The sequence below is a fragment of the Rhinoderma darwinii genome, chromosome 6 (genome assembly GCF_050947455.1).
Source record: "Rhinoderma darwinii isolate aRhiDar2 chromosome 6, aRhiDar2.hap1, whole genome shotgun sequence".
In the NCBI taxonomy this organism is placed as follows: domain Eukaryota; kingdom Metazoa; phylum Chordata; class Amphibia; order Anura; family Rhinodermatidae; genus Rhinoderma; species Rhinoderma darwinii.
In genome coordinates this window covers 135,679,329-135,700,179 of record NC_134692.1, presented here as the reverse complement: position 1 = coordinate 135,700,179, position 20,851 = coordinate 135,679,329, and the positions used below count along the sequence as shown (strand labels likewise).

Genomic DNA, 20,851 nt, shown 5'->3' with positions numbered 1-20,851 from the left:
CCGGCCTGACGTTTCATCCCAGAAGACCGCCTGTGATTGCTGCGGATTTTCCGCAATGATATCCATTGGGGATAATCCGCAGTATTTACTCTTCGTGTGAACTTACCCTTATAATTGTTCTGTATCACAAAGATATAAGAGTTCCGGAGACGGTTGAGGAGTTTCAGTCTCCACAGAAGCTGGGGGAGGACGTCAGATCTCAAGTTTTTATGTTTTCCTAATAAGAATGTAAATTCCACATAATAATAGATGTAAGGACTATAAATGGCGGGTTAGAGGAATGACGCCTCGGCAGCCTCAGTGTGTTCATAATAATTATCATTAAGTAAGGAAATGATAATACTTTCCATTGTGTTGCTGGAATCCGTGCACTTCTGTAGTGAAGCGAGTGCGGAGCAGGGAAATGTGTCAGTCCCCATTCTCTAGGTCACACTGACTCCTCTCAGCTGCCTGTCAGGACATATCTGATATCTGGTGGGTCTTACAGCAGTTCTAATGATAGAATAAGTAATGCTGCCACACAGTGGTCAGTTGCGGTACTGCAGAATAGGAATTTTATGGCGCCACTCTGCAAATATGTATATAAAAAACCTGCAGCATGACCTAAAAGACAAGCACTTTTTACCCCACATTGTATGAACGGGCTTTTATAAAGAATTACAGTAGCCAAATAGCAAGAAACCCAGTGCCCTTAATTGTTATGTGAAACGTTTCGCAACTAAGGTAAAATGAATGCCTTTATTTTATATTTAAAGGGGAATTCCATTTTCATTGAAAATATTTAAATGCATATTTTATCTCTATGTTGAAAGGTATATGTCCTTTGTATTCTGTATACAAAGGATATAATTTAGGATCCCTCCCTAAAATGCCCACGGTTTGATATTAAGGTTCACTGCCATTCTCCCGATTCTGGCGAAGACTATACAAATCCTACAGAGATCAAATGCAGCTTATTTCTGAATTTTGAATACCTCTCTGGTGCCCTCTATGGTCCAAAACTGTTGATAGCAGCAGATGGTATAAGTGTAAAATGTTCTGTATAACACTGAACGAAGCTGCAAGTTAATTAAGAAAATAGGTTTTATTTAAACGAACACAAATAACATTAAAAACATGAAACAAGAATTTACAATACACAAAAAAAAAAAAAAAAGAAGCAGATTTCAGGTATTTGGATAATAGAAGTGCTCTGGTCGGGTAAATTGATTCCAAGTAGATTAATGCCCCATAAAACTGCTTTACCCATATTTACCTGCGTGGTTAGGGTTAAAGGCTACGTCCATCTTTGCACCTATTTTTTTTATTGTCCCCATCTATCTTAAATAAACAACGAAGCAACTTTGAAAATAGTCTTGATTTACAATATTCAATCGTTTTGTGTATACAGCTCCTATGCAGATCTATCTGTCTCCATGGCTGCAGGCTATAAACAAACCCTGCGTAGTCTTATCCAGCAGTCATATTCCCTTTCATCTGCCCCCTACTTCTTGCTTACATACATTTGGTAGGCTAAAAAGAAGTAGAAGAGGACAGATGGAAGGGAGTATGTTTGTAGGACAATGTTTGTTTTAAATGCATTGGAGCAAAAATGGACAGAACCTTTAACCCCTTAGTGACCAGCCCATTTTAGGCCCTAATGACCAAGCTATTTTATTCGTTTTTCTATAGTCGCATTCAAAGAGCTATAACGTTTTTATTTTTTCGTCTACATAGCTGTATGAGGACTTGTTTTTTGCGGGATTAGTTGAGCTTTTTAATAGCACCATTTTTGGGTACATATAATTTTTATATTAACTTTTATTAACCCTTTTGGGGGGGATTATAAAAAAAACCTGAAATTCCGCCATTGTTCTATGCGTTTTTAAATTGGCGCCGTTCACTATGCGACGTAAATAACATGTTACCTTTATTCTATGGGTCGGTACGATCACGGCGATACCACATATGTAGAGGTTTTTTTATGTTTTACGACTTTTGCACAATAAAAACACTTTTGAACTAAAATTATTTGCTTTTGCATCGTCGCTTTCCAAGAGCCGTAATTTTTTTATTTTTCCATCAATGTAGTGATTTTTTGGGCTTGTTTTCTGCGGGACGAGACGTAGTTTTGATTGGTACTGTTTTGGGGTGCATGGGACTTATTGATTCATTTTTATTATGACTTTTTTGTGGGGCAATGGAAAAAAAATGCAATTTCGCCATGGTTTTTTGCGTTTTTTTTTTACGGTGTTCACTTTGCGGTTTAAATTACATATTAACTTTATTAATGGAGTCATTACGGTCGCGGCAATACCACATATGTGTACTTTTTTTATTTTTTTACACTTTTACTAAATAAAACCACTTTTTATGGAAAAAAATGGATTTATTTTTTTACTGTACTTTTTATTAATAATCTTTATTTCACTTTGATGACTTATTTTATTAGTCCCACTAGGGGACTTTACTGTGCGATGTTCCGATCGCTGCTATAATGCTCTGGTATACTTCGTATACCAGAGCATTATTACCTGTCAGTGTAAATCTGACAGGCAATCTGTTAGGACGTGCCTCCGGCGCGTCCTAACAGGAATATGTCCAGGGCAGACCTGGGGGCTTTTATCAAGCCCCCGGCTGCCATGACACCCCATCGGAGACCCGCGATTTCATTCGCGGGCCGCCGATGGGTGACAGAGGGAGCGCACTCCCTCTGTAAACAAAGTTAAATGCCGCGGTCGCTATTGACGGCGGCATTTAACGGGTTAAACGGCCGCGATCGAAGTAAACTTCGATCGCGGGCGTTGGAGCAGGAGCTCAGCTGTCATCAGACAGCAGAGCCCCGGCTCCAGCCTGCACGGGAGACCCGTGCAGGACTTAGACTAGGCTGACGTGAAAAGGCGTCAGCCTAGCCTAAGGCCCATTAGTGACCGACGTGAAAAGGCGTATTAGTGGTCACTAAGGGGTTAATAAAAGTGAGCGAACCTTTTAGCCCAATTCAAGTTTCACTGACACACAAGATTTGCCGCCGAATCGATTCACTCATCTCTACCCTTTAACCATACCCATACTAACGCTTAAAGAGGACCGGTCACCTCTCCTGACATGTCTGTTTTAGTAAATAGTTGCAGTCCGTATGAAATAACAATTCTGGAACATCTTTTCTTAGGACTCTGCATTGTGCTGCTCCTCTGTTATTCCTCCTAGAAATGTATGACTAAATTGACAACTAGGTGTTACCATTCCCCCTTGTCAAAGGGGCGTGTCTCTATACAGTCTCACTCCGTCAGCACGGATTGGACGGTGGGAGTCTGTGTAGAGACCCCCCCATCTAGTAACACCTAGTTGTCTATTTATTCACACATTTGTAGGAGGAATAACAAAGGAACGGCACAATGCAGAGTTCTAAGGGGGACTACAAGTTTACTAAAACAGACATGTTAGGAGAAGTGACAGATTCTCTTTAAAGGGGTTGTCCCACAAAACACATGTATGCCCTATTCACAGGATAGGGGATACATGTGTGATCGCTGGGGGTCCGACCGCTGGGACCTCCAGCAATAAGGAGAATGGGGTATGAAAGTCCCCTGAAGTGCTCCATGGGAAGCTTGGGACTTCCGGGGTCTGGGTCCGGTTTGTGTGTTCGGCAGCTCCATAGAAATTAATGGAGCGCCGGTCATGCTTGTGCGCATGCGTGACCGGCGCTCCAGCGGTCGGATTCCTAGCAATCACACATGTATCCCCTATCCTGTGGATAGGGGATACATGTGTTTCGTGGGACAACCCCTTTAAGTTTTGTTTTTTTCTTACCATAGGGGGCAGAACCAATTTATCATCAGGATATTTGGACAATTGTAGGAAAAATCTTCTCAAAATTCTCTCGATTTTTGTTACTAGACTGTTAAGAAGTCTGATTGTCTCATTCTAAAAATAAAAGGTTTCTGCTGTGTACGGACTGGAAATAATGTGCTACAATCTTTTAGCAATTTTAAGAAGAACCAGTCACCTAGAGAGACAGTGGCGGCAGCCATTATTGGATGTACATTAACAGGGGGCGGTCTCGAGTTACTATTGGGTGAACAGCCAGGATGATATGGATACTGCACATAAACTGGACCTGGCCTGTACTGTGCGGGAATTGAAGTGCTAGTCTGATCTATAGGGATAGGCCATATTGCCTTCATACTGATCTAGCGCAATCTGGCTACCTCACTATAGGCAGCGGACAGGTAGACACTCCCATGATGCTCTGCATCGATGACGATTACAAATAACCCATCATCGGGCATGTAGATCAGTAGAGACGGGCGGCATATTTTCTAGACCTGGCGTATATAATGCAGGATATCACAATTGACATGCCCGGGCCGCAGGGGCTCTTCCCATATACATAGTGCATACTTAGATCTGCTGTAGATCAGTAAATGCAGTACCCAGCCCCGGCCATCGTCCCGTGTATGGCATCGCTTTGTATCGGTCTGGTGTTCTGCAGAATATTAACCCTTCCCCAGCTCGGATTCCAAGCCACATCCACTTTGCCGTTTTTTTCACATTGCCTGGGCGCCCGTTTGCTTCACTTTTTCAATGGGACCTTTGGACGGGCGTTGAGCGGTAAAATCTCCTGGAAATCTTTTGCCATTTCTCGTAGCGAGTCCATATACAGGTTCACATTCTCTTCCATCCATTCTTCCACGGTGTCTGGGAAATACATGGAATCGAGCTGAGATCGCAGGGCTTGTATGTGAGATTCCCATTCTTCGTTGGCTCTGGAAAGGGATGGAAGTAATTTATAAGGAACATCATATTATCTGGTCTTTGAAACTAAAGAGATTGAATCCTTACATCTGGATCATTCTGTCCACCCGGGCTATGCTGCTTTCTACACTGCCTTAAAGGGAACGTCCACACTTGAACACCATTTTTTTTGTCAGAACGGGTTAAAAATTCTGTGCTGATTCATATCTTATTATAGTTTTAATACTGGCCGAGCTTTGTTTTTCTGATACAGTGCTCCAAATTCCCACCATAGGCATAACATTAAAACATCACATGCTGGCTACCTGCAGCCACCACTAGAGGGAGCTAACAGCATACTGTTATACATAACAGCACAGTATGCAGTAAACACCCCCTAGTGGTGGCTGCAGATAGACTGCATATTATCTTAAAGCTCTGTATATGAAAAACAGAGCACTGATTGCTACGAAGATATATTAAAAAAATAATCAGTGCATCATTTTGGGCCTAAAAACTACATGATAATGAAAAGTCGAGATTCACTTTAAAGGGGTTGTATGAGATAGAAAAAAAAAAAGCAGATCCTTTTTTTCTGAGAAACAACGCCACCCTTGTCCATGGGCTTGGTCTGGTATTGCAGTTGTGTGATCATAAGTCCTTATAGCAACCAGACCGAATTTAGCTTGTAGTGTTACAGCTCAGGTAAGAAAATAATAGAGGATGCCTGATTGGTTGCTATGTCTAGTGTACCTACGATAACACTGCCAGAGCACAGTTACAGGAATTGTTGTCGTGGTGACGCTCTTCTCACAAGGTCAGTAACATTATTAAACTCTAATAACCTGACATTAATAAGATATCTATTTTATTCACACACTTGATATCCTTTCCATCTATTGCATTTATCCTCTTGACCAGATTTACGGTGTGTGATTTTATACTCACTTTAAGACTTTTGCGCTGAATGTCTCCATTTTAAGTGGATTGCCAAATCGGTGCGTCCTGTGATAACGTGAGAACCAGCCGTTGATTTCACTGCGCAAGAAATAGATGGCGTTAATAAACGATATAAAAAAAGGGTTCATATAAAATATAAAAAATAATAATAATAGAAATATTAGATTCATGACAAGTTGACGTCAGGTCTCCAGGGGGTGCTTGCACTATCCTCATGCTGTACTGCAGTGCCTGATCATAGCTGTGGGGGTACTTTGATGTCATTTACTTGAGTAGGGGGTAATTGGCCTAGAACATTGAGAAACACTGGCCTATGCCATGATGAGGATTGTAGTGTTGACGCCCTGGTGCATGGATAGAACAGCCGTGTTCATATAAGACAGGCCAGGTACTGGCACCTCTGTATTAGCGTTGACACCTGGACACAGTAGTGATCATATAGTTTAGCAGCGTTGATACACGTGGTTTGGTGGGCTAGTCACCTCTTACCTGTCTCCCTCTGTGATTTCGCGAACCTTACTCTTCAGGTCACTGTGGACTTTTTTCACCATATTATAAATTTCCGCACCAGGAAATGCGCCGCTCCCTTCACTAAGAGGAACAAATCAGCGATAAATTAGATTTCTACAAAAAAACGCAGTGAGGGTTGTCCGGGAATAGAAAAAAATGATCTGCTTATTTTTCCTCCAGAAACAGCGCCATTCTTGTCCATGGGCTGTGTCTGGTATTGCAGCTTAACCCAATTCACTTAAAGAGTCTCTGTCACCACATTATAAGTTCCCTATCTTCTACATAATGTGATCGGCGCTGTAATGTAGATTACAGCAGTGCTTTTTATTTAAAATTTTGACGGAGTTATGACCTATTTTAGCTTTATGCTAATGAGTTTCTTAATAGACAACTGGGCGTTTTACTTTTTGACCAAGTGGGCGTTGTGGAGAGAAGTGTATGATGCTGACCAATCAGTGACCAATCAGCGTCATACACTTCTCCCCATTCATTTAGTCAGCACATAGTGATCTTACTAGATCACTATGTGCAGCCACATACTCACACACTAACGTTACTGAAGCGTCCTGAGAGTTAATAGACCTCTCTACCAGCCGGAACGATCCTGACACCTCAGTAACGTTTGTGTGTGATTTACAGCACAGCAAGCGTAATCTCGCGAGATTAAGCTGTAAATGACAGCCCAGCATGATCTCGATGTGCTGTGCTGTAAGTCACACACAAACGTTACCGAGGTGTCAGGATTGTGACTAGACATCACGTCCCGGCTGGTAGAGATGTCTATTAACTCTCAGGACGCTTCAGTAACGTTAGTGTGTGAGTATGTGGCTGCACATAGTGATCTAGTAAGATCACTATGTGCTGACTAAATGAATGGGGAGAAGTGTATGACGCTGATTGGTCACTGATTGGTCAGCGTCATACACTTCTCTCCAAAACGCCCACTTGGTCAAAAAGTAAAACACGCCCAGTTGTCCATTAAGAAAATCATTAGCATAAAGCTAAAATAGGTCATAACTCCGTCAAAAATGATAGTTTTTCTAAATAAAAAAGCACTGCTGTAACCTACATTACAGCGCCGATCACATGTACAATATAGGCCACTTATAATGTGGTGACAGCCTCTTTAAATGGGCCTCAGCTGCAATACCAGACACAACCGATGGGCAACAGTGGCGTTGTTTCTGGAAAAACGCAGGCCTTCATTTTCTAATTCTGGACAACCCCTTTAGTTATCACTTTGCGCCCATCTAAATGGGTATTAACAGACTCAATATAGAATATCAGTTGCAATTACCAAATATTTTTCTCAGCATTGATGTTGTTGAATCCCAGTAGGTGAGCCGTGTCCTTCTTGGCCTCCTCGGTGAATTTTCCTGTGTGGGAGAAGACAAGTGACAACGCTGCATATAAGACGCCGCATCTCAATGACATCAGCGGAGGCACTTACCATGCTTGAGAGTCTGCAGACACACTGCCAGGGAAGGGATGCCCACCGGCAGCAGCTCACAGAGCACTGAGTAATGATCGTACCTACAGGGACAGACAATGGGCAATCAGTCAGCGAGTGACGTGAACACTGGAGGTATAACATCTTTGTCCCAGCCATACAGCCAGTATCATACAGTCAACCATAATGACCGTCATCAATACCATATAGCAAATCAAACCACCTATACTGCAGGTAGTAACTACACAAGCCACAGGTAAAGCGGAGCACTAAACAATATAGAAACGCCGGTACAGGACAGCGTTTCCATTCACTGATGTACCCCAGGGCTGCAGAGTAAGTACATGATTTAGACATGAATGTATTTACCGTATAGGATCTCATACAACAGATGTAAGTAGCCTGAGGCTCTGCTGCTCTTCTGAAACTTTGAGACCTTCAATGTAATGCCAATATCTTGCCACAGTATTATACATCATGATGCGGAAACTTGCATAGTAGTAGGTAAGTGCTGCCCTCTGCCTGCAACTTTAGAGATTGCAGTTTCTACAGCTAGTAAATAGTTAACAATCCCCCCCAATAGTCTAAGGCCCCATGCACACGATCATAGTTTTCATCCGTAAATACGAATTCCGTAATTACAGATGAAATTGAGGGCTCGCTCATTTCTATAGGCCACGGACACCTTTCCGTATATTTACGGACGTGTGTCCGGGCCGTAGAAATGATCCGAAAAATATAATACGTGTCCTATTATTGTCCGCAATTGCGGCACGGACTCGCCCATAGGCTGGAATATGCCATTGCTTTCTGATCGGTGGGACCCCTCCCTGATCCTGAGAATGAAGGAGCCGCAGAGATGATTTAGCACGGTGTCGGCTTCAACGATTTTCTTGCACAGCGGCGCTCCTGGCCACCAGGGAACTGCAGCTGGCACCATTCACATGACTGGGCACCTGCACAGCGGATGGCTGGGACGCCACTGTTCAGGTAAAAACAGTAAAGGGGACGGAGTGCTAAATCGGACACTCGCCGATCATAAGGTGTGGCATATCCTAGCGATAAGATGGTAATAACCCTATAAGCACAACCATCACAAATATCTCCTCCACCCCCCCACACCAGACACACTTGGTTTCTGACCTCTGCCACCCTGTTAGCGCTATGCCACTGTAGTGGATTTTGGGGAACTTGCTCATAGTCCCGATGACTTTCTTCCACTCCTCGTGGTTCTTCATATGCAGGTTCATTGGGGTCCACATCTGGGCTGGGATCGACGCCCCTTTAAAAGCACTTGCAAACCAAATCTTTGTAAATCCACTTTTCTCATACTTAGAAATAAATGACTCTGAGAATGGAAACAAAAGACAACACTATTAGATCAGTCTACATTACATCGTCCAGTTATTTTCTCAATGGATACCCTGTCCCCTTAGCTGCTAGGGGTGTACCTGTATATATAGGGTTAAACCTGCCTACTTAAACCTGATACACATGTCTCTACTTCATTTACGTTAAAGACTGTGTACACCTTTGAAGGTTGTGTTGTTTTTTTTTTATACAGTATATATATATAAAAATGTCTATCAGTCTGTTTGGTGCAACTTTCTAAATAGTTTTTATAAAAAATTATTTTAACTTTTTGAGCTACAGCTGCTTTGTATCCTGTATCTTGCACTGAGATCTGAAGCCATCCGTTCAGCGGGACTGACGGGTTTCCGTGTCAGCCGGTCCTGCGTGTCGACATGCAGGATAGAGCCGTTATCGATCACATCTTAACAGATCACATCTTAATCATAACCTAGATGTGATCGATTACAGGTGGATCCTCCTGCATGTCAGAGACACGCAGGACCCACTGGCACTGAACCTGTCAGTGCCGCTGACCTGACGGATACAGGTTTCAGAGCTAGATACAGCTGCTCTGTATACAGGATACAAAGCAGGTGTAGCTCAAAAAGTAAAATTTTTCAATAAAAAGTATTTAGAAAGTTGAACCAAACACACTGATAGACTATTTATATATATATATATATATATATATATATATATATATATATATATATATATATATATATATATATATATATTCCGACTGTCATTCTGAAAAGGGCTGTGTCATAAAGAGTAGGCAGCCGAGTTCACTATCTCCTGGTGATCCGCTGTTGTTACCGGCGGGGGAAACCGTGTCTGACTATACATTTCCCATCCAGACATAGCATATGCTCTAGAGAATCCTGTCCTGGCATTATATGCAATGACTCATCCCTGACTGCAGGGGTCAGCATTTTGGCAGATGAATAGTCCCTCTTTGCACTTTACTATCCCAATTTAAAGGGGACCTGTCATGTTTTTTTTTTATTTTAAACCACATACCTCCCCTTATTACCGGCGTCCTCCTGATTCCAGCGCTGTAAAATATTATTTGGCCCCCCTGTTGTCCTACTCTGGCCCTCGCTCCGTTTTGGTGTCAAATATACTAATTGTGATTAAAAGGTACAGAAAGGAGGAGGTCTCATCTCCCCTCAGTAGGCGTGGTCTTATGCATCTCTGTGACGCTGTCCAATCAGCCTCACAGTGATGCAGAAGACATGCTGTTCTTGCGAGATTTATCTAATCTCGCGAAATCAGCCTCAGTAAAGCAGTCACTTCAAGAGACGCCGCTGTTCATAGAGCAGGAGAAGAAGCGACGGGGAGAAGAACATAAAACCCAGACCACAGATCCTTCTCATAGCAGCAGCATCGCCAACAATCGGTAAATCTCGTGCGAACAGAAGGTTTTTGTGATCACGGTGAGGAAATAAGGGAAGGTATGTGGCTAAGAAAAAAAATGACAAGTCCTCTTTAAGTTATCAATAGAAATTAGATGGACAATATAAAGTTGGTTGGACTCCATTACCATGCGGTAACTTGCTACATAAAACACTTTTTGCACCATCTTCTATACCTTATTCTTATCTTAGATCAAGTTGTAAATATATATTATCCTCCCAATTCCCCAACCGGTCAGAGATGTGATGACGTACAAGTCTTACCTATTTGTGGCATATTGAAATTGCCATGGTACAGCCACAGAACTGGAGACACGAGCTTAGTGATTCCGGACTCTGCAAGAGATTGTATAATATCAAGTACATAGTGTTGAGATATTACAAGGTGTAAAGTAATATAAGAGCCGGGATATATTTGTGTCCTATTATACAAGAGTCACTTCTCCTTGTATTATGCTGGTCATACACATTAGACCAAGGTCTGCAGATCACGTTGATATCGGCATGGGGGCGTCCTGACGGTCACTCGATTGCAGTGCCGTAGTAAAACAAAAAAAAATTGCCTCTCACCCTGTATTCCCTCAATGCTCAGTTTTCTCAGCATATCATCCCACATGAGCTGGTCCATCTGAGGGAACTGAGTGTGGAGGAAGTTGACCACATTCTTCAAGTGACCGAGGAACATCTTGCCTAAGTCTCCTTTGTTACTGTTTAGCCATGCCTTGGAATCCTGTCCTTCTCCCAGGGGGTAAACCTTTAATTATGAAGAAAGGGTATAGGTAAGTAGCTTGATCAAAATACATGCAGACAGGAAATTCACAAGCAAAGATCAGGTGGAGGAAACCAGGCATAAATACTAACCCTACACCTGATAGGCTCAAAGTAAAACCAGAAGCTAGAACAGTAGTCATGGCGTTTTCCTAACAATATAATATTGAGAAACCATGCAAATTTCTTCCTTTACTTATCTTCTACTTATTACATTATACTCCATCTCCTGAACTACTTTTTAATATTTGTGCTGGTTGCTGCTTGGAATCTGTCAGCACTGTGCTTACAGACACACCCATAATAGTTTAACCCCTGAAGGGGAACCTGCCACTAGATTTTAGGGCACTAAACCACCAGCATGTCATTATACAACTGGGGTTTAGCGTCCTAAACATGCTCTTCTCAAAACTGTCCGTTTTAGCATTTTATCTAAAAAGATGTTATAAGGGTATGTTCACACTGGGCGGATATGCTACATAAAGTAACACAGCGTATCCGCTCTGGTTGCCGCAGGGAGTTCCGGCCGAAAGACCGCACCAAATTGTGGTGTCGTTTTTTTGTCCAAAGTTTTAGGCCCCATGCACACGACCGCAGAATCCATCCGTAAATTACGGTCTGTAATTACGGACCCTAATTACGGACCCATTCATTTTTATTGCTCACGGACACCTTCCCGTATATTTATGGGAAGGTGTCCAGGCCAAAGAAACCTTCCATAAAAAATAGGACATGTCCTATTTTTTTATTTTAATGGGAGCACGGCCCGCAAATGATCAATAGCCATCCGCGGTTGGCCGTGCCCGTAATTACAGACCGTGATTACGGGCACGGTCGTGTGCATGGGGCCTTATACTTCTGCGCAGCAATGGCGACGCGTCCCTCTGCCGTCCTGCAGCCCGGCCTCCTGGAATGACGTTTTATTCAGCCTGTGATTGGCTGCAGCGATCACATGGGATGAAATGTTAACCAAGGAGGCCGGCCTGGACGAAGAAGGATAGAATTCTGGGTAAGTAGAAGATTTATTTTTTTTCTGAGTCGCGCTTTTTGTGGCGGAAAAGCAAAATCGCAAATTCTTCTTATTTGTTGCGGGTTTTACCTCCGCATTGAATTCAATGGGGAAAACCCGCAACAAAAAAGTAGTGATTACACAAATACAATTAACATGCTGCGGATTAAAAACACGCACCGCAAGTCAATTTCTGAGCGTTTTTTCCGCTTATCATTTAGGCAGCGTGTGGATGAGATTTGTTCAAATCCCATCCACTCTGCTGCTACTGTATTCCGCTGCAGATTTTCCATAACGAAAAACGTTGCGGAAAATCAACCGTATTTACGCTACTTGTGAACTGACCCCAATACAGGATGCGCTGAATGTAAGTTACCAGAGAAGAGTCCGGAGAGGAGTCAAGGTGTACTGGCCTCGGCTTCATCGGAGCACTGAGCATGTGCAGGAAGCCGTTGGACTCCTCTCAGGACTCTTCTCTGATAATTTACATTCAGCGTACACGTATTTATTGAAAAATCTTTATCAGTTTATTTTGTGGGGGGGTGGAAAAAAAAACAGCAATTCTGCCATTGTTTTTGGGTTCTGTCTTTACGTCATTCACTGTGCGGTATAAATGACATGTTACCTTTGTTCTGCAGGTAAGTACAATTATGGCGAAACCAAATTAATATAGTTTTTTTGATTTTCTACTTTTGTCACTTTTTTTTCCCATATTTGTGTTGCTATATTCGGAGAGCCATAACATTTTAATTTTTTTGTCAACTAAGCTGTGTGAGGGCTTGTTTTTTGCGGTTTGAGTTGTCCTTTTCATTGGTAACATTTTGGCTTAAATGTACAGCGGCACTGTACATTTTAAAAATCTACATTTTACACTCGTAATGAAAGATGAGAACACCTGTCATCACAAAAAAAAAATAAAAAATTCCTACTTAGAGGTCTTCAACCTGCTGGCCCCCCCTCCCATGCCATCCTACACCTCGTGATTTTAAAGGAGTTTTCCAGCCAATAAAAATGTATGGCCTATCCTCAGGATAGGTCATCAATAGCTGATCGGTGGGGGTCCCGGCAGTCTGACCCCCACCGATCAGCTGTTTTGAAGGGGCCACAGCGCTCATATGAGCGTTGCTTCCCCTCCATTTCTTCTTGCTCACTGTGAATTGTCGATACGGATGTAGCGGCGATTCACAGGTATTAGTCTTATTCTTCCATTGAAATGAATAAGAGAAAAGGCTGCAATACATGTGAATCGCCGCTATATGCGCGTAGACGATTCACAATGAGCAAGAAGAAATGAGAGGGCGTACGAGCGCTTCAAAACAGCTGATTGGCAGGGGTCCCGGGAGTCGGCCCCCATCAGCTACTGATGGCCTATCCTGAGGACAGGCCATCAATTTTTATTGGCTGGAAAACGACTTTAAATTTAAACACTGAGATAGAGAAACTGCAGCTGCATCTCCCTGCTCTCCCTTCCGTCCTGTTTAGTATTTACTGTTTAAACACTAGAAGGATTGTTTTTTTGCGCTTGGAAATGTTAGGCTGTCATCCAACAGCTATGTGGTTGTAAAAGCCAGTAAACGGGACCTTACTAAAAGTATTCTTACCTCATCAGAACCAATATGGACCCAACTGCTCATTGGATGCTTTTCAAGAACTTGGGCGAGGATCATTTTGACCAGCGGCAGGGTTTCTGCATTGTGGGGGTTCAGGCAGTTGGGGTAGTTCTCCACCTCTCTCAGACTTCTGTACTTGTCATGCTTTAGGACGTACTGTGTAGGATGAAGGGTTTATTTTAGGTAATTGTAGCAAAATTTTAATTGAATTGAATGTACTCATTACCCGACCTGGGAAACTCCAAGCCTACTGCTCAATGCTGCAATCGTAGCAATAATGACTAGTTACAAGAAAGCTGGAAAGCGTATCCGATATATGCTCTGTACAATGTAGCAGAGTTGCTTTAGTCGCATGGAAGCATTGCCAACACTATTGGTCAGTTCTGAATTATCAGTGCTTCTACTGCTAGCTATAGTCGTAAAATCAGATAGGACCAGTGCTGGATCAAGGTTGGTGGTGGCCCGTGAACAAGTAGTAGTACCCTTTGGTAGAGCCCCTGTCCCCATTAACAGTGTCACATAATGGGAGACTAACTTAAAGTATAGCTAAACGTTTAACAAACTTCTGACATGTTATAATGACATGTCAGAAGTTTGGATTGGTGGGGGTCCGAGCACTGAGACCCCACAAATCGCTAGAACGAAGCAGCTGAAGGTCTCGTGTGAGCGATCAGCCGCTCAATGTCTATTCGGCTTTTTCCGGAAAGCCGATGAATCGGAGTACGGGCTCATAGACTTTCTATTGAGTCCGTACACTGATACATTTATTTCAGGAGAGCTTCAGCTGCTTCGTACTAGCGATTGGTGGGGGTCTCAGTGGTCGGACCCCAATCAATCCAAACTTCTGACATGTCACTATCTATGACATGTCAGAAGTTTGTCAAACGTTTAGCTACACTTAAAGTGAATGACCACCATAATATACTATATTTGTTAAAGAGGTTTATAATAGGCCTCCTGCAGCCGCCACTGGGGGGGGGGGGGGAGCTTTACCGCATACAGTTATACATTGAACTCAATAATAGATCAGTATACAGTGTGCTCCTTAGATCCCCCTAGTGGTGGCTGCAGGCAGACAGAATGCTATCTAATTTAAATTTCAAATGTTTTTATTGAAGAAATGCCTTATTTGATGACATAATAAACAAAGAGAATGTCAAAAGTAACATAGCCCTGCATTATGGAGCAAGATGAAACAAATAGCACCAAATGAATTGCTTGTTATCTATAACTCAATGTCTTTGCAGAGGATTTCGAGCTCGGTATCAGAAAAAACTGAACTCTGACCGCTATAAAGATATATAGTTACATAGTTCGTACGGTTCACAAAAGGCACGTCCATCAAGTTCAACCAAGGGATGGGAAAAGGGAAGTAAAAAATTTCTACACAGAGGAACGAATATCTTTTAGTTCGAGGAAATGATCTTTGCCTTTTTTGCAGCCATCTCCTGTCCCTGCTGTGACGGCTCCTGCGGTGACTATTCCATAGATTCACCGCTCTTACAGTAAAGAAGACTTGTCGCCTCTGCAGGTTGAACCTTTTTTTCTCCAGACGGAGGGAGTGCCCCCTTGTTTTTTGAGGGGGTTTTACAAGGAACAGGATTTCACCATATTTTTTGTATGTGCCATTAATATATTTATATAAGTTAATCATGTCCCCCCTTAGTCGTCTCTTTTCAAGGCTAAATAGGTTTAATTATTTTAATCTTTCCTCATAACTTAGGTTCTCCGCGCCCCTTATTAGCTTCGTTGCTCTTCTTTGTATTTTTTCCAACTCCAGGGCAATATAATAAAGAATAAATCAGTACAGAATGTTAGACCTAAGAACAACACGATGCTAAAAGATGGAGAATGGCTGAAGGGAACTGTGAGGTGATGGTGAAGTCCCTGGGCAATGGTCCCTTTTGCCCTCCCTATAATCTGATGTAATGGAATTGTCTACAGTTCTTCTTAGCGATTACTGATAAACGCTGAAAAATAGAATTTCACTTCTCCAGTCTTATAAGTGCAGTGTCACGTTGCCAGCTTCTTAGGCCCCGTGCACACGACCATAGATTTCGTCCGTAATTACGGACCCATTCATTTCTACGGCTGAGGGACACCTTCCCATATATATATATGGGAAGGTGTCCGTGCTGTATAAAAGCTCCCCAAAAGATAGAACAAGTCCTATTTTTTGCATTTTACGGACCGTGCTCTCATACTTTATATGGGAGCATAGCCCGCAAATGCAGGTGGCTGTCGGTGGCCGGCCAACCGTGCCCGTAATCACTGACCGTGATTACGGGCAAGGTCGTGTGCAGGGGGCCTTAATAATTTATTTCACTTATCTGTAGGAGCTGGTGTCAACCCACCGAGTTGTAATGGACTTGGTTTGGGCAAAACTCAGGAGCTGGGCCTAAGGAAATGCTCGGGGTTGACCATTTAAACCTGTATAGGCTTCGCTGAGAGGACTTCCCAGGTCATTACCCCCCGGAGTAGTCAGTGTTAGCAACAGCTGACTTGGCAAAATAGAAGATGATGGGACGGGGGCAAGGAACTAGTCAGAGAAGCGAAGGTCAAGGAAGGCAGGGAACAGTCGTAAATGGATAGTCAAGCTGGCAGGCCTGACTACAATTCGCCAGAGCATACAGCGGGCAAAATACGGCAGTTAAAAACTAGCCGGGTCAAACACGGAATACAAGAAAAATACGTTAGACACATTAAGAAAGTTAATTGCCCCGGCCCACAGCATAGGGGGAGATATCTAATATATCCTGGAAAGCGGTTTGGTTTGGCGTGTGCTGGCCCTTTAAGGGAGGAGGTGTCAGCGCGCACACTAGGGAGGGACACAATACCTGGAGGAGAGCAGCGGCGGGAGAGACTACTGGCAACATGGCCCGGATGAGCGGTGCGGTGTTGGCCAGGCTGGACGAGATACCGGTGACAGGTAAGAATCTGGCTGGAGCGGGGGGAACCATTACACATACACAGAAGATTATCTGCAGATTCAGGACATTCATCTAATATGTATGGGCAGCTTTACTGTACTTTACACAATAAGAATCCGCTCTGAGCCGCCAACCAGATCTCCAGCAAGCACTGTAGCCCCTTTGTTCTGATGAATCTGTGTGGGTTTGAGGGTCAGATTGCCACCAATCAAAGTTTTAGTCCTGTAAAACACCTATCTTACTTTTCTTTCCATGCAGTTATGTCCCATGTAGCAAAATGGTGCGGGTTTACCGTGATTTGCGGAAAAAAAAACAAAACATTTAAACCGCAGCATGAGAACCCAGCCTTATGCTTGAATAGGTGGAGAAGTTAGCTACTTCCTCCATCACTGATGTTACAATTGAACTAACCTTCTCATCATTCCTTGTTTTTTTTTAAATTAAATGTAACTTCCTAATGTATACATGATGGTGAAGGCTCTAGACTGTCTGATTAACCCCTGATGGAAAAAAAGCATTTGGTCACTGATACCAGATCATGTTTCTGACCCATGCAATTAATCAAACATATCTCTGCACTCTGAAAGGGATGGGAGAGGCTTCCAGGAAGAGTTGAGGGAGGAGAAAGGACCCTCAAAATAACTAGTTGTCAGAATTATGAGCCCCATGAGAGCTAATATGGTTGAAAATGCTAGCTGTCAGACAGCTACTTCCTGTCCCAGAAAAGTTGGCAGGAAAAGATTGGCGCACAAATAAGTTTACAAGAGAATTACATCATCAACACCAATCCTTCTAGTAATGCCCTGTAGTGCTCTACAATTACATATGAGTGCAGATTATAACACCACCTTACCCAAATTATAAATGTTATCTCAAATAACTTTATAACGTCTCAGAACATATGAAAGTCTCTAGTGGAATTCTGTTATAAAGTGACTTATTTCTTTATGGTAACACGGCACACACTGTAATGCCCATGACTTACCTCCATGTGCCCAAACGTCTGCACAAGTGGTACCACTTCTAGATTGTTAATCTTTGCAAGGTGCAAAATCTTCTCAAGGTCCGGCTCACTGCAAACAGCAAAGATGGGGGGTCAGATACAGAACTTAAGGGGGTTTTACACAAGACGATTATCGGCCAGACGAGCGTTAATATAACGCTCATTGACGATAACTGCCCTGTGTAAAAAGGGCAGCGATCAGCAGATGAACGAGCAAACGCTCGATCATCCGCTGGTTGTATCGTTTTAAAAAAGTAAAATATTATTGTTGTCGGCAGCGCATGTGTAAACAGAAAGACCCGCTGCCAACATGATAATAATTTATAGGAAAGAGCGATCGGAGTAATGACCAATCGTCCCCATCCATAGCTCCATGTAACAGGAGCAAGCGAGCGCCGATCAATGATGTCTCGTTGATCGGTGCTCACTGCACCGGCCGAGTGTCGGCTGGTGTAAAAGGGCCTTAGGACACAGGTTCCTATATCTGGCAAACTACAGGAAGCAAATTAAGGCCGCGCATACTATAGAGGCAGACCGTGCGGATTCTATAGGGCCCTTGGAGAGGTGTCCCAGCCCTGGTTGGTCCCTTAAATAGAGGGGTCCCAGCCCTGGTTGGTCCCATACCTAATTCTTAAAGGGGAACACCAGATATACATGTGCTTAAAAGAAACCATGCCATAAGGAGATTCAAAGAGACACAGAATTGCTAACCGCGTACTACGTCCAAAACACTGAGGGTGTATTCACACGGTGCAAGCAAATTACGGTTATTGCCACGATTATTGAAAAATGTAATTAAAATGACGGGGGTTTTGCTGCGATATTGCAAAATCCACAGCGTTTTGCCACGCTTTCGCAGTCATTGTGTCAATGATCCTGGCAAGTCAAATGCATCGTGCGAACAGACATTCAGGCTCTGTTCACACTGCAGTGTACGTCGAGATCTATGTTGGAAAAAACTCCTAGTCTTTGACGGAAGCCTCCAACGTATGCCACTTCATCGATAGGCTCCCATTATAAAAAAAAAAAAGTATACCAGGCTGTATAGTTTTTTTTGCAGGATGCCTCTGTATAGGCTAGCCGAGCAGACTACCTTTTTTTAAGAATCGTTCAGATCTATAGGGCCGCATAGATACGTTCACTGTATACGCTGTAGAGGAAAATGCTTTGTGAGAATAGCCTTAGTGTAAACATTAACCCCCGTCTCTATTGATGGGACTACCCCTTTAATAGTTAGTGTCTGGTAGAAATATGTGCCATCAGCCTTTCAAAACGACAACTCCCAACATGCGCTGCATTCCCAAGTAAATAATTTAAATGTTACACTCTATTTCCCGAGTTTCCCTTTAAATTCTCAGGACCAGATAGATGCCAGATCAGCAGATTATAATATGGTGTGTTATACTGATCTCACCTGTAAGCATATGGAGACTTGAGGATGGCGAGCTCCCCAGTGAATGGGAACATATCCTCATATTCAATGAGCAGTCCATTGGCCCCAAGCTTGGAGAGAAGAGGAAATATCTAGAGAGAAAAAGATAACTGGTTACCAGGTATACGTGGCCCATAATGTTAGCAAATAACACTTGTGTAATCAGAAGTCTACAGACTCTGCGCTTACTTCTCCTTCATAGTTTAAAAAGACGTTCTGCAGCAGCTGCATAATGTGCTCTCTTGTTGCTGCAGAATCTTTTCATACAGAGGAAGAGGGAGCTACAATATAGGTCAATCACCAACACGGAGGTTCTGCTCCAAAAAGAATACATGTTATATACTGCCATGTGTGCAGAACATTATAATAGACAGACACATAGACAGACAGACACATAGACAGACAGACACATAGACAGACAGACACATAGACAGACAGACACATAGACAGACAGGACAGACCTGCCCCTATAGTAATAGACTGGTAGTTAAGCAGTATATATATATATATCCCAGGTATCTAAATTTACATGGGAGATTTCAAAATCCCAGCGTTACATGAATCATGATGCCAAATTAAGTCAACCAACTACTGATAATTATTTCACTTTCATGTTTTTGCTGCTCATTTTCACTTTTAACCTCCCTCCATCTGACGAAGAACTAGCAAATATAAGAAGTTACGTAAGAAAACGGATCAGAACATCTTCACCTACACAAATTGCTTACAAAACTCTGATTAATATGGCATAATCCCTTCTCGGCAAGTTCTGGCCTAAGCTGAAGACCTAATATGAGACCGACTGGTTGCTAGAGAAGTGCTGTCTGACAACCCCATTGGAGGGACTATGGTTGTTAGGCAGAGTATCCCTAGCAACCAGTTTGTCTTCGATGGCTCAGCTGTTTAGCAGGGATACTAGGCTTTTCCCCCATCTTGCATTATTAATCAGATTTTTCTAGAAATACATTAAAACCCTGCCCGGAAGACAATGTCCTCTCCTCCTCATCCCGACCATTCATGATCCAGTGCTAGTGACCAATCTTTCTGCTGCAAAATCCCGGGATAGGTCTATTTTCTTAAAATATTGACAAGAACAATTAATTTTAACCATTAAATGATACTGTTAAAGGGACACTTCCTTTTGGCCTTATAAAAAAAAAAACTGAAGAAAAAGTTTATGGAAATTCATGGGTAAAAAGTGTATGACAAAAATGACGCCTATTTTTCTCAGCCATGTTATACGTGCATATTGACGGAGGGAGAAGGGTATAAGCGGCATCCAAACACCTAGACGCTGCTTCTCTCCCAGGAAACAAAGGATCCTGCATGTTAAAATCCAACATGTCCGATCCTTCTTTTCCCGGTGTCTGACATTTATCTATGTGTATGTGTATGTGTATAATTATTTATATATGTGTAAATTACTATTTATTACTAGATCCACTGCGTAACAGATTCCAGATTCCAAAAAGATTTTTTTTTCACAGAGGATCTTTAGGATCTGCCCTTATTAAGGATTGTATATGTTTTGGATTTTTTTTCCTCCCCCCCCCATGTAATAGTTTCTAGGGTTTTATTGGGGTTGTTGTATTTTTGTTCATGTTTCTCTAATTATGTCTATTATATCTAACGAGGGCCAGTGGACGGCAGAATGGCAGGGGCCGGATGGCTCTAGATATTAAGTAATTGGCCAGC

General features: G+C 42.6%; 1 protein-coding gene across 1 annotated transcript in view; it reads right to left on the bottom strand.

Moving 5' to 3' along the window:
• Window positions 1–3,204: 3,204 nt before the first annotated feature.
• The window catches only part of LOC142655884 (hexosaminidase D-like), a 39,198-nt gene continuing 21,551 nt past the window's right edge, over window positions 3,205–20,851 (bottom strand). Inside the window, exons 4-14 of the mRNA XM_075830538.1 lie at window positions 19,139–19,248; window positions 17,707–17,794; window positions 13,783–13,947; window positions 10,975–11,158; window positions 10,669–10,740; window positions 8,777–8,981; window positions 7,634–7,716; window positions 7,481–7,559; window positions 6,163–6,264; window positions 5,662–5,751; window positions 3,205–4,745 (exon numbers count right to left, since the gene is read on the bottom strand). Coding sequence (XP_075686653.1) covers window positions 4,553–4,745; window positions 5,662–5,751; window positions 6,163–6,264; window positions 7,481–7,559; window positions 7,634–7,716; window positions 8,777–8,981; window positions 10,669–10,740; window positions 10,975–11,158; window positions 13,783–13,947; window positions 17,707–17,794; window positions 19,139–19,248 — 1,371 coding nt within the window. The 3' untranslated portion in view covers window positions 3,205–4,552. The remainder of the gene's footprint in view (window positions 4,746–5,661; window positions 5,752–6,162; window positions 6,265–7,480; window positions 7,560–7,633; window positions 7,717–8,776; window positions 8,982–10,668; window positions 10,741–10,974; window positions 11,159–13,782; window positions 13,948–17,706; window positions 17,795–19,138; window positions 19,249–20,851) is intronic.